The 14,828-nt window shown below is 43.4% G+C and overlaps 1 protein-coding gene across 4 annotated transcripts in view; it reads right to left on the bottom strand.

Moving 5' to 3' along the window:
* The window catches only part of CLUAP1 (clusterin associated protein 1), a 71,758-nt gene that overhangs the window by 18,865 nt on the left and 38,065 nt on the right, over nt 1–14,828 (bottom strand). For all 4 annotated transcript variants that reach the window (XM_084295843.1, XM_084295844.1, XM_084295841.1 and 1 more), the window contains one exon: nt 4,596–4,668. In XM_084295843.1, coding sequence (XP_084151969.1) covers nt 4,596–4,668 — 73 coding nt within the window. The remainder of the gene's footprint in view (nt 1–4,595; nt 4,669–14,828) is intronic.

The following is a 14,828-nucleotide window of genomic DNA, read 5'->3' as shown; positions in this document are numbered from 1 at the left end:
TGGGGATTACCCAGCAACTCCCTGCCACACTTCAAATGTGACAATTACTGCCACAGGGCTTTTTGTTTATCACCTGTCAGATGTCAGAGCATCAGTTCTGGAGTGGAAAGAATAGAAGAGATTCAGTACATCACTGACCTGCAACAGCACCATGTGATTTGCTATCCAGAGCACAGCATCTATTTGCTCTGTTTATCTGAGCAAGATGCTGGATCTGGGCACATCTTGCTTGCCTGTCAAAAAAGAGTTAGCTCCACACGTAGAACTGGCCAAGAAAACGCTTTGGTTGTGTACTGGGCAGAATTCAAGCTGTACAGGAGCATCGGTCAGTCCTGCTGCTGGGACATGAGGTTTGCTCAACACCACCAGAGAGCTGCACATCTCAGTGCTGCATGGCACGGGCACTTCTTCCTTCTACAGACCAAGCAGGAGCAGCCAGGGCTGGGCTGGCTGACTGCAGCGGCAAGCCAGGGAATGGCACCTGCACTGAAAAATGCAATTTGACAGCAAATATTTTTGCAAACTGAAATCAAATGCTAGGCACAGATTTGGCCAAAAGAAATATAGGAAAGAGTTTGAAACCTTCTAAGGGTTTATTTTTATATATTGAAAATATATATATTTTTAAAATATGTATGTATATTCTGCTTTTAAATTCACGAAAAGAAAGAATGTGTATAAATGAAATAGGCTGATTAGTCTGAAAAAAATATATTTTAGCTTAGAAAAAAAATCACTAGTTACTTTTTTGCTCAGCAAACATTTTTTTTTTTCAACAATGGGAGAAGCTGAAAAAATGCCCTGAATTTCTGCAGTGGTCAGTGACCTTCGTAGCCCTCTCCTCTCACACCAAACCATTATCAGAGCAACTCTTCACGTATCTACACCTGACAATAGTTCTATCAACAGTTTTCACAGTGCTCATCCAGCAGTGTCGAATACAATATTTTAAGAGGCACTGTTCCATTACCCACCACTACAGCAAGCCCCGAGTTTCAGGCAATTGGCATTTGTTACTTTGCACCAGCCTTGGATGTGCTACAAAGGCAGCACGCTGTGAAAAAACACCACATCGTAGATTGGTTTCTCTAACAGCATCTTATGTGAAATTAGGATTACAAAAATGCCAGCAATTTACTTATCACTCTTCACACACACACAAAAAAACAACATTTCTGTAGTGCTGCAAGTACTTAACTGCATATATTGTCATCATGCAAATACTGCTGAAAGCCTGATCTGGATCTAGAGTTCAAGGTCTTTACATAATTTAAGAACAGTTTTTACCACATAAAAAAAAAAAAAAAAAAGCTAACGCTAAGTTAAGTGCAGTGGTTTTATGAAGATGTTCTGTGAGAAACAAAAGATGATTTGCAATGTACACTAGGGGAAAAAAAAAAAAAAAAGAAAAAAGAGCCAGGCTATTTCTGAATTGCACTAAATGTTGTTGCAGATTTTGTGCGTGCATCCTGACATATCCTTTGCCTTTTGCCTGTGTTCCTAACAGACCTGCACAATTCAACCTGTGTTTTACAGCCATTCTTCATGATAAATGTCATTTAGGTTTCTTCGCTATTAGTTCAGCCTGAAAGGAAACCGAGAGCTGTCCAGAATTCCTGCAACTTCTGCTGCAGAGGAATGAACTGTTAATTTGCAGCCCTTCTTACCAAATTAGCAGTGGATAAGGTCAAAGGATTCAGACAATAAAAGAACTGCATCGATTACAAAGGTATGCAAAGGTGAGAGTGCTTACAGGGGCAGGCTGAGTGCTGACTTTTATCAGTTAATGGTAACAAATTCATCACCTGATTCCAGCCTATGCTGTTCCAAGAGCCTCATTAAGTGCTTTGCAGCTCTCAGGGGCAAAGTGTAATGAGATTTAGAGCACCTTCCCTTTCCCTCGCAGGAGGCACTGGCCCCGTGCTGCCTCTGTGCAGGCAGACCACGAACCTGTCCCAAGGGAGCTCACGGAGAGGTTCAGCCTTAGGAGACAGGGACCCAGGCCAGGCTGCTTACCTCTGAGCAGAGCTGCAGGGGAACGAAGCTCAGACCTATTTGTTGCCCTAACAGCCCGGACAGCAAGGTCCTGAGGTTTTTTGACAAGCTGAAGATGGAAACCAATGCTAAAAGCACTTGGACTGCGCGTGTGTTTATTACTTAAAAATGCAAGTGAAATAAACAAGTGATTTTTTTCTCCTAAAACCTGCTTCAGAAAGATCTTCCTAATGGGGAAGAAAAGCCTTTCTTTCATCTTCTTTGTGCCCGTCTCACTAAAAGGCACGTCCTATCTTTGAAGGAGGATACAGCATGCAGAACCTCACACACTGGTAAAATATAAGGTCTAAATGCTCGTGCCCATTAGGTTTTACACCAGTTCCTCACAATCCATGTGATGCTTGCAGCAGTTTCTGATAAAATCACAGAGTGCCAGGCCAAGGCTGCAGGGCTCTTGGGAACCCTCAACTGCCAAAGCTCCATCCCTTGCTGTCCTTTCTGTTTCCAGTGTGAATTTCACTAATAACCTCTTTGGGGCAGGCAGAGCTGTTCAGTGGCGCTGCACCGATTCTGCTGCTGTTTCTGTTGCCTCTTGTGCAAGATATATTCTTGACTTGGGGTTAAATTCACCCTTAACAGGGTGCTGTGCCACTTGAGATACCATCTTCTTCCTTCTCTTCTCCAAGTAAATCCCTTTGTTTTGAACTGTATAAAAGGCATCTTGTAACTAACAGTGAGAGGAGGAAGCGGGGTCTGGTCTGAGAGAACACAACTTGGTACCTGATCATTTCATGTTAGCTAACTGTGATCTCAGCCAGTTTTACAGCATTCAATAAATTAACCTTATAGCACCTGGTAACAAAGCTGTGTTCCGTGATCAGCACTGGGGAAACAGCCTCCAAGAGCCAAATTTATTGCCTCAGTTACATCCCTGCAGCTCCACAGACTTCAACACCGTGTTCAGGTAAAGGCAGACTGTAGCTTAGAAAGATGACTTGATTTGCCAAGGTTATGGGACAATCAATAAATGAGCCAGCAATGATCCAGGATCCTGTTGCTCCTATCACTAGAACAAACACTAATTTTGTCATTTTGGAATAAAGACATATTATGGCAATATTTTTTTGAGGTCAGTAAAAGTCTTAATTATGTGTTCTTAGAAGTTAAATCACTCACTAAAAGGCAAGGTTTGTATTATTTGGAAGATGACTGAGCAATTTTCTAAGTGAAAGTCCACTGGCAAGGAAAAAAAAAAAAAAAATCAGGAAAATTTCATGTTACACTTCACATTGCTAATTACTGATGATAAGTGTTCTTCCCTCTTGAACTTATTTACTCTGGAAACCTACTGAAACCAAACTTAATCATCCTGGAAACTATCACATAGCAGGACTTGGACTTTTTCACTCAAGTAGATCCTTGAAATAGTTCCACATTCTTGCAATTTACATTACAAATCCTGTGTTTCAGATAAAACTTCACTTTTTACTGCATTGACATAAGGAGATGAGATCAAAGATGGGCAGAGATGAATGAATTTCCTCTTTCATGAGCTTGTTCAGAACACATCTGCCAGCAAACAAATTGTGAAGCGTAACTTCTATGTCCTTACCCAATTTTAGCTTTCCTGAACTCTCCCTTTGATCCTGAGAGTTAACCCTCCTCTTGTTTTTTTCACTACCAGATAAAAACGCACATATTGCAATATCCAATTCACAGGGGCAATTAATGGGGAAGTTCTGCTGACGCTTGACTCAAAAGAAGCAAAATCTGGTTTGTTAGCTTTCTGCAAAATCTCAAGGGGTTTTTGTTCCTTTCTGTTCTTCAGCTAGAATTCTAATTAATTAAAAATGTATATAAAAAAAAGATAATCCCCAAATTTTAATTGCATTCACATTTTGCAGGTACACTAAATCAAGAAAACCCAAGAAAGCAAACATGGATCACACTTTGAAGACTAGTGATATTAACAAGGATTTCAAACAGAAGTTGTTTCATCAGTGAGTGTTACAATCTGATAGATACGTCACAAAGAATTAGTCCAAACACACAGCCACCTCCATGGCACACGATGTGGCAGACTAACCGTTGAGGACAAAATTGATCCAGTTTTGCAAGGCAAACCAGCACCCGTGCACCACGAGGCAGCCGGGGAGTCCCACAAACCAAGGAGACGACTCACCAGCACACAAACATTTTCCCAGGCAGAATCCTCTAACCAAGCTTGGTAGCAAACCAACTTTACATCATCAATCCCACTGTGCTGGGACAACTGCTTCATCTGCAGCTAGCCTGAAGGGGCTGGGATGTCAGTAAAATGAAGCTGCCTGCTGCAGCTGCACAGCATGTTTAGCGAGCGACTGTTTTCGCCTCTCAGCACTGCAGGTAAAATTCACAAGGTGAAGGAGCATTTCACAGAGGTTAGGTTCTCCATTTCATTGGTGTTCTTTTAAAGTTATCATCATCCCACTTTTTCTAATATAATTTGTTGACTCAGTCGTCTATCCCATGTCCCTGTGGCTTGTAAGTGTGCATTTATACAAGTAGTAGCCAGTGCTTCATTTTTCTGTCAATACAACTAGTTTGGAAAACCCACTTACTTCCACTCTTAAGCAGGTGCTGCTCCTCTTCCTTCAGCCTGTTCTGCATCAGACGCAGCATGTTTGCTGCTTCCTGTAACGGGTGAAAACAAACAAGTCAGAAAAGCTGCCACATTGCCCAGTCAAGCAGCTAACTAGATGGCCCTATAACAGTTAAGAGCACTCAAAAGCAGAATGAGAAAGGAAAATTTCAGCACTGGAAATACTTAATGGAAAAAAAAAAAAAGGTCTTAATTGAAGCTTGGGAACTCCTACTTACTTTGCCCATGAGGTCAGGATATAAAGCATATACCCATGTAAAACAATGCACTGAAAATCAGCCATACATTCCCGTCAGCTGAAACTTTACTTATTGCAGTGAAAATAAGTTCACTTGTTTCTGTCCCACAGAACATTACTGCCATTACAGAACAGAAGAGACTTTCTTTGGAAAGTGGTTTTTGGTCTTTTTTTTTTTCCAACCAATACTTCATCAACCACTAGAAGTGGTTTGTGAAATGACTGCGGCTTTATAATACATGAATCAAACCAGGATAAATTCACACATTTCCATGCATGCAAACAAAATGGGAAGAAAAAGCCCAGACAACGAGCTGGAGAAGTACAGCCATACACTATATAATACTAGTATACTATGCTATTGGATAGTACTACTGGTAGGATTTGGGTACAAAGAAGAGCCCTGATAACAAGACTGCGCAAGGTGTATCGTTGATTTTCTTTTTTAAATATAGCAGATTAAAACATGCTGAGAAACAGTACTGTACTGACAACATGACAAAGTTCTGACAAAGGCAGTTAGCAAATGAAAAGGGTAAGTAGAGCAGTGGTTGCTGTGCTGAGGAATAGCAGCAATCACAACCTTCAACCTATTCAAATGAATGCCAACGATAAAAGGAATATTACAACAAGGCCTACGAGGACTTAAAAAATAAAACACACTTAAGTCTTGCAGTTTCAACTGAGCAAGAAATGTGACAGCTCGGAAGGGAAGAAGTAGGCTGACAGGAGCTGGGCAGCAGCAGTAAAAACAGACATTTTTAATCTGGCATAATGGATTAGTAAGAAAACATGCCTGCCTCTGTAGACAGTAACAGATAGGAGTAATTTTAATCTCCTGGTATACATGCATTTGCTGAGCATCGCATACCAGGTAGACTAAAGGAATTATCTGATTGCCAAACACAACGACACAATTCTAGGAGGTCTTTTGCTGAGTTCATGAAGTTCTCCATCCAGTTAGGGCTAAAATCTACCAAAGTTACCAAGGGGTTTTAGAAATTAAGGTTCATTATTGCAATAGCAGCATCAGACAGAAAAATATATTTTTAATTACATCTAGTTTAAACTAGGATAACATCGATGGCGAAGAGCAAACTAAACACGGTAGAGTAGGTAAGACATAAAACATACAACCAGATCAAGATAGAACCTATAATATTAAACAGATGACAAACAAGTGATGGAAGGATTTAGCCGCTCGTTTTACTAGCTCTATTTTTTTCTACAGTTGCACTCATGCAAGACAAGTAGATGGGAACGCTAATTAACTGTAGATTGAGCTGCAATTCTTCTGAGCCTTTGATTTTCTATGCAGAACTTGTATACAATTAAAAAATAAACAGACAACTGCTGCTCTGACATGGTCAAGTCTGCACATTAAGTGCACGTGCAGAAAGGACCCAGTGGATCAACTGAAATACCTGTGGGACAGAGGGAAAAAAGATCATCTGAGAACAGCTGAATGGTAGGAAAGATTTTTACTCTCAGATGGAACTGTGTATCCTTACATACGGCAACAGTGAGGTAGCTTGAGAAAGAAAAATCTCCCACCAACCTCTTGGAAAACTACCAGGCCCTACCAGCACACGAGGAAGCTGCTGGAGATGAAGGCCTGGCTTGCACAACACATCGCATCTTGGGATAAGCATTCCTGTCTTTGGAGTTGAAAGTCATGCTGAGAAAGCTTGCAGAGAAATTGCTTCCAGGCAGTAAGCCGAAGTCATTTAAATTCTGTTTTTGCCCTTAGTATTTGAAATAAGTAGTGAACAGCATTTTTCTTCATTGGTTGCTTGAGTTTGGTAGTTGAGTTAAAGGACTGGCTGGGTAAATGGTCAAAATTGATGTCTAATCATGTGTTGAGTATAATTAACAAGCAAGGTCAGCAATGGCATAGGGATCAGCAGCCACATTGCTGCACGGCACACGTGCAGCTGTCTGTGTGCTCATATAACCTTAGAAGTTGTTTCTAGGCCAAAGATTTGAGTTTCTGTGTGGTTGTGCTTGACCAACCATAGTTTTGAATGCAAAGGAAGTGGGAGACCACAGACAAGGGAACAGGGCAAAACCCAGACTGGCTAGGGAAGCCGGTCACATACACTGCCGTGTCAGGTACTGACACAAGCTGCCAGCACAGGTGACTGGAGGAGTTTCAGCTAACACAGCTGAAGTCGCTCAGGAGGATGCCTGTGACTCCCAACACCACCTCCCGGACAGCAACGTTCATCCTGGCAGCTTTCTGAGCAAGACTTACCCCATTTCAAAGATCCCAGTAAAGGTCTCTTACAAACAACTGCAACTGACCGCTGTAGTTCATATCGTGTGCAATAATTAAAGCATCACCAGCAAAGAGCTTTGACTTTGTCTAAATCTTAGAAGAAACTGTAGGAAGAGGTTACTGGACCCCAAAATTCCCAGATTACTTCTCTGGGTAATTACAGTCCTGCTTGCCCAGATCTCATTCTTCCACGAGAGATGAGGAGCAGATTGCATCAGGCCAGTTAGCTGGGGGAGCTGTGCCAGACCAACACACAACCTGTGTGAAAACCAGGAGAAACCCAGGTCCATTGCCTTTTGGCAGACAAATCACATTTATTTATTTCTCATACACTAAAGCAAGGGGATTTTTTTTTTTCTTTATGCTCTTAGCTCTTTTCCCGACGTTCTCCTGGAGGACAAATTGTGACCCCCCCTCCTCCCCAGCACCACTGCACCTCTCTGTCCTGAAATGGGGCGGGCAGCGAAGCAGAGCCCCAGACCCCGTGAGGCTTCAGGGCACACAGGAGCAGAAACCCCACAGTGCCCGATCAGCTCCTGCTTTGGGGTGACCTGGGAGGCCCCGCTGTAATCACTCTGATGCACATTCACTGCCTCATTCAGATTTCTTAATTAGAAGCTGACCAGGCTGCCTCAGCCTCTCTCCAGTGAGCCAGATGCACCCGTAATACCCTAATAGCTCCTGCTCGGCGAGGCTGAGCTTGCTCCGGGTCTCGGCTGTTCGGAAGCAGCTGGAGCACAGGCACCTTGCACCGTCTGTACGGTGCCTGAAGGAAGGAAATGACAAGTGCAAGAGGCATCTCCGTAATGCCACGGCGGCTCACACGGGTGTATGGGCAAGACACAAAATACCGACGCCTGAGATGCAAACCTGGATGTTTTAACAGGAGGATGAGAGCCAGAAAGGGGCGAAAGGCTCCTTGGAAATGTCAGGGTGTCCGTGGGGAAAGCCCATAGGCATGGAGAAATAATCCCTCCTATAATGAAAGCCTGCTGACCAGAATTTTCTGTGTGCCTGGGCAGGTGCTGAGCACCGGTGGTTGCACAGGCACTCAGCGAGGGGCCAGTTGGGCTCAAAAACCTGCCTGGGAATGTACAAAAGGTTCTGGGGAGAAACCAAGCGATTCCTGCTGGGAGATGGAAAGATGACTGCCATTGCAAGGAGCGTTACACAAAAGGCAATTGTGCAGAAGCTACCTGGAAATCAGAACTACTGGTGACGGACTTGTATTCTGCAGGAATTTAAACTGATTTAAACAAGCCTTGCCCCTGCCCCAGCAAACACTTACAATGCTTGCTGTGTCCTTGGGATGAAGGGTGCAAACGAAGGGATCTGTCAGCCATCCGAATCGCAACCCCTGTGGCTGCTGCAGCCTACGCAGTGCACAGGGCAAAGATCAACAGGGAGGGAGAGAAAGAAAGGACACTTCCCAGATATCATGGGATATCAAATTCATAAACTTAGAAAACATGTTTAAAATACATCTATTCACGGACCACTGAAATAATAATAGATACAATCATTGCCTAATAGTGTAATTCCTTGTGTAAGTAGTGTAATGTATCTGTTAAGACTGCTGAAGGCAATCCAAATTCAATCCAATAAGCAGCCTCACCTGCCCCGCACCCTCAGCCACTTGCTCCTTTGCTCCTGCTCTGGTGCCAGCATTCGTGCAGCTGCACAAAAGAAACCCAGGTGTAAACTACAAATCCATCAAAATAAAATGAAACCAGACAAATTCTCCAGTGCAGTTCAGCATGATGCTGCACGAAGTCTCAACTTGCACATGGAGGACGGGGCGTTGCCGTTGCAGGAAAAACTGTGAGGGTAAGAAGAGGGAGCAGTGTGGCTTTCAGCTTCAGGGCTGATTCCTGTGCTTAAAATCTAAGAGAAGTGGAGCCTAAGACAATGATTTGACCATACAGCTGAGACTTCTCCCCCTTTCCTGGAGCCTCTTCCTTGTGCTGGCAGCAGCATCTCAGCTGACCTCGTAGCGAGCCAGCACAGAGCTCACTGGCAGAAAAAAAAAATGTTGATTTTTCTACAGTTTAGATTTCTGAATAGCTTCGTGCATGGTCAGATAAACGCTGCAGTCAGCCCAAGGGAGCTGTTGAGACTGTACAACACCATCCCTTTCAACAACAGCCCATCACTGCATCAATTTAGCTGTGCTGCCAGGCTACATCCTACAAAAGCTTACCAAAAACTGCAGCAAAACAAATTTGTTTCAAACAGGCAGCCTCGAACCAGTTGGAACCAGGACAGCATCATTTGTGCTGGCTGTAGCAGTTCTGAACAAGCAAAATCTTCAAAGGAGAAGGCAGATGCAGTAGCCATTTATGTATTTAGAAAGTGAATTATATTTACCACGGTTTGTTTTTTTATTGTCACATTCTCACTTAAAGGAATCTGAAGGAGACAAATTAGTGAAAAAATTCAACGGCTTCATTTGTTTTTAACACCTAAATCTTAAACCACGTCAACTTTCAAACAGCTGCATCAGTGGTAGCTTCAGTTTCCCTCTTTCTCCCTGCTGCTTTCAGTGCCTGCAGTCACCGGGCTGTATTTTCTGCCCCCACCAGGCTCCACCTTCACCCCAAACCCCTGTCCCCAGACTTCACGTTATCTAACAGAAGCGACTTTTACCAGCTTGGGGAAAACAACAATGTGCTAATCAGGGATGTTTTCCAGTTTTATGCTGGCCACTTCTGTGAGACCCAGTGCTTCCCATATGCAGCAGGGAGAGCTAAGGGCACGATGAGCATGGCAGAGATGCTCCTTCGACGTACTAAGACAGCAGCAGAGCAGCACCCCACGCAGGACAGCAGTCCTGTTTTCTGCACAGGGCAGCAGTGACAGCCCCATGAAGCCAGAGATGTGGCCTAGCAAACCATGCAGCAACACAGGAATTCGTTGGCTTTGTTTGTCTGAGAACAACCTGGGCTCCTGGGCACGTCAGCAAGTACCTGCTCCAAGCCCCTGCCTCCAGCAGGGTCAGCAGTGGGATCACACCACAGAGCTCCTCAGGTCTTAAAAACCTCCTGTGACAGAGCCTGGGCAACCTGCTCCTGTGCCGCCTATCCAAACAGCAAAAAATATTCCTTGGTGTCAAGTCAGAACTATTTTTCATTGCTAGCAGCTTGTTCATGTCTTACACGTAAGGGTTCTGTTCACCATAGCCGCCAGTTGTGTGACCAGCTCTCCGCAGCAGCACCAGCAGGCGATGCAGGATCCTTCTGCCAATAAGCCAGGCCAAACAAAGGCCTTTTAAATAAGTTTCATGAATATTGACAATGAACTGTGCTTTTTCATGCTTATTTCTTCAAAGTGTCCAATTCAGCATCAATGTCACCCATCCCTCCAGCAGGCCAAACGCTGTTGCGAGACAGGTGTACGTTCTGCATGGAACGGGCACAACACAGATACCCTGCACCTGCTTTGAGTGGCAAAGGGAATGGCTTTACCTCTCACGTCAGGCTATGGAAGCCTTAAAAAACAGCAAAGAGACAAAACATGTCTGTTTGGCAGAATGTTTTACTATAATCTAACTTGTTACCCTACAGACAAGTAAAACGCCATCTACAATTCCCTACAGCGGAGAGCGGGACTTGGCTATGAAAGTCCTCCTTCATACAGCAAGCTGTATGAAAGCAAAGCCCAAGAAATGCTTTTTCATTTATCAGTTTCTTATTTATCATGAATTATAATTTCTCTGAGAGACATTGCTAAAAACCACGCCATTACAACCACTTGCAGACTATACATAGCTATGAGCAGGGTCTGGGTGCGGGGCAGATTGTTTGGGTTGTTTTTTTTTTTCTGGTTGTTTTTAAACAGACCAACACACCACCATGCAAAATATCCTCCAGCAGCTGACCTCCAGATCGCACAAGCTCTGCCACCAGCTCATTGCTTGACTGAGGGAAGCGATCCATGATTTGAATAAGCCACATGATTTCTTGACAGCCAGTCCCTCATGATGCAGCTAATGCTGCTGAGCATTGTTTCAAACAATAAAATTGAGTTGCTGAAATCATGTAATTGAAGACACCTCCACGTCCCTTCAGAATGAGAAGTGGCAAATCTAGGCTCAAGAAAAGAGAACCAAAACCAATGCAGTATTTCATCATTTAAGGCTTTTTTAAAAAAATAAAAGTTAACATCCAAATTTTATTGGGAAAGGCGTGGAGAAAATGTCAGCAGGATTTTGAATACCAAAAGTCTGTGCTCTGGAGTCAGCTGGCAGACAGTGTGGTTACCGCTAAGCAAAAAGACAAAGGAAAGAAATGAAGACAATAAGGGGGATAAGTGTGAAAGAATGACAAGACAACAACTGCAGATAGCTGGCTTTCTGTTCAGATGCTACCATTTCAATTTTTGCCTTCATTATTTCTTCTGCTCTCAGACACCCTCCAAATCCCAGAAATCTCTCAACAGCTCTCTCTCTACGTATAACCTTTTCATCTTAGTAAGAGAAAATGATGTTTCCTTTTTATTTTTTTTCCCCCCTTTCCTGGCGATTTGCTAGAGCATCTTGGTAATCCTCCTGCTCTGTAGTACACTTGAAGCGAAGCGATTTGGAGATGAATTGAGCCACCTCATCTTCACCTTGCCTGTTAATCTCAGCAGCTGTTTCTTGCTTTGTTAGAGAACAAAGCAGCTGAGATTAGCTCTTGCTACGCTCATGCGATGGGATTTGTTTTTCATAATAGAGTGTTGCCACTCATTCAGCGGGGGTGATGAGATATAAGGACCAGGAGAAATTGCACGGTGCCTGAGCAGAGAACGTGACCGCACTCTTAGCAGGAGGAAGCCTGCTAGGTACAACAGAAACACAGGGAACACAACACCAAGGCTGCACAGCTGAAGCTCACGACAGCATGAGGTGCCAACCTACCCAGAGCTGTTCTTTAAGAACTGAAGACAACGCTCCCTATCACGCCAAACTGCTTATAATTACCTCACCCCAAATTAATTAACCAACCCGCGGAAGCCCATCTCTAGTCCTGTACCCAAAAGCGCACGGCATAGAGAATGAGATTGGAGGCATTAAGAGGCACACAGGTGCAGAGCTTTGAACCCACTGGGATTACAGAACCACAGCGAGGAAGTTTGCAGCCTCAGAGCGTTGCAAGAGATGGATACGGGCACTCCAGAAAAGGCAGGCTGGGAGAGGAGGATGAGGAGGGGCTGCGCTCTCTGCAAAGGAGCAGCTTGAATGCACTGAGCCGCCTTGCATTAGGTGCTGAGCCCGGTGAGAGCTGATGGTTACAGGTCAGAGGACAAAGCACCGGCCTATAAACCAACACAGATCATGCTGCATAAACTAATGTTCATTTTAACCTCAAGCTTTGAGCTGCCTAAGTCATATTCTTAGCACATCAAATCACTTCAGTAAAAGAAACAACAAAGAAACCAAAGGCACAGCTGGGATTCTCCGGTTTCCCATCTCACCTGCAGTCACTGGATAAAGACTTTCACTTTCCTATAGAAGCCACCAAATCTGAGAAGGCCAAAAAAGCCACTTCTCTCCATATCACATGGTATTGCACTCGGTGAACAGCACAGAACCACAGCGGAGCCGGCTTGCAGTGCTTAAAGCTGGCAATAAATCAGGTCCCCAGCACCCTGGCTGGAAGACAGACTTTGCATCTAGAGGTTGCTTTCCTTCGATGCCACCACCTCAGCACTTCTGAACTGCTATCACTGGGAGGTAGCTTCCCTGATAAATGCAAAAGCCACAACCTCCCTCCATCCTGGTTTTAAATCAAGGACAGTGCTTTGGAGATTGGGGCCTCCAACAAGCTTGTCACTGCTTCAAACACAGAGCTCTGCATCAGGAAGAAAATACAACCTTGTCCTAGCAGATTCTCTGGATCACTCTAAGTTCACACTAATAAAAAACTTTTACATACATTTATACCTCTTTACCATTTTGGCCTGAGGTGTGTCTGAAAATCACCACCTCTGGCCATTTTATTTTATTTATTTTTTTTTAGGAGAGGTCATCCTTCCAGTGGATGGGCACGCACTGAATGAATTGAAAATCACTAGCCCCTATTACAGGACCATCTGTCTCCTCCCTGGTCTCATTATTCCCATCTTCTCCCTCAATTTGATGTCCTGAAACAGTCATTGCCTCTCATCATTAATGGCCATTTTTACAGTAATCATTTCTACTGAAACACACATAAAGCATACTTGAGAGTATTTTATACGCTTAACTGATACTCAACAGAAATTCACCAACTGTTATCATAACACTGTCCCTACAGCGATGGGGGGGGCAGCTCATTTCTGCCAGCGTCATTATTTTAAATAATGAATTTGATTCATTGTCCTTCTTCAGAGAAAACTGTTTACCTTGAAACTATTCTTCTGTCCCAGCTAGCCATTACAAACACCCGTTGTTGATATATTTATCTAGAATAATTTTTTTTTTTTTTTTGAAAAAACAGCAAATCTTACGCTATTTTACAACATGATTTGGTCTTTCCAGTCTGTTCTTTTCCTGTCTTAAACCCTGCTAGCCTTATGTTTTGCTGCTTTTTGTGGTAGAAGAAGTGTTCACAGGGAGTACTGTAATAGACACTGTAAAGGTACTCGAATAAATGGGGCAGAAGAGTGTTAGTCACTAAAGCTGACAGCATAATACCTATCCAAGTGAAGCACCAACTTCATACTGAAAGGAGCTCGGCAGAATCACAAAGACCTTCACGTTCATTGCTTCACAGTACGTGGAGAACACTGCAGCCTCCCCAAGACAAACTCCAGCAATAATATTTAGCAAAATAAACAATTAGATCTGACAGGTCACTACCAAAGTGCACTTTCATCAAGCAAAGATGTAAAAGACTTGAAATTTTCTTGAACCGTTTATCTTTACAAGGAAGCACACAGTAATTAACCAAATGCCACTCATGCTATCATAAAAGTGAGAAAGACTAAAATGTTTTCTAACGTAATTAAATTTATCATAAAGGAAAGACAGCATAGTATTAAAATATCAGCATGCGCTTGGACAATGACTGTTTTGGAGAATGTCTTTAGGAAGGCGAGCTGTTGTCAAGGATCTGTAGGAAAGCGAAGCCAGCACCAAGCTGCCCGGCTGTGCCTTTGCAGGATGCCACCTGAACAGCAGAAGGCAGAGAGAGACAAAGCTGTGATTTATAGCCTAAACTACCTACACTAATGCTACTCCCACCATAGCAGCTCTTACTGCTACCAAGCTCAGGCCACAACCCATAAAATACACTCAAAAAAAACACTAAACATAATAGGATGAAACATAATCCATAGGACGCATTTTGAAATTACATTGGTTTAATGTTTCTCACATACTTCTTCCTAAAACTCCCGTAATTACTGAGCAGTTTTGACTTCAGTTCTTCCAGCTCACAAGCACTGCAATAACCACTTTTCGCGGAACAGATAAATTGGAATTGAAACTGAACAGCACACTTCATAAAGTGAAGCTGAGAGGTGGCGTCCTGAGACTTTCGGCGGATCGGTTACTCACCCTCTTGAATAAGCAAACTGTGCATGAAGGTCTCACCTTGAAATTAATGCTTTCCCCTCAGGAACTCAAAAGGATGGGACTAAATAGAAAGAGCAAATTAGCTCAGGGTGACAAATTCCACCTTGGTAAGTGTTTGCTCTTGCACTGCTGGTTGGGT

The sequence above is a fragment of the Netta rufina genome (genome assembly GCF_964035555.1).
Source record: "Netta rufina genome assembly, chromosome: 15".
Taxonomy (NCBI): domain Eukaryota; kingdom Metazoa; phylum Chordata; class Aves; order Anseriformes; family Anatidae; genus Netta; species Netta rufina.
This window is presented reverse-complemented; position numbering and strand designations above follow the sequence as displayed.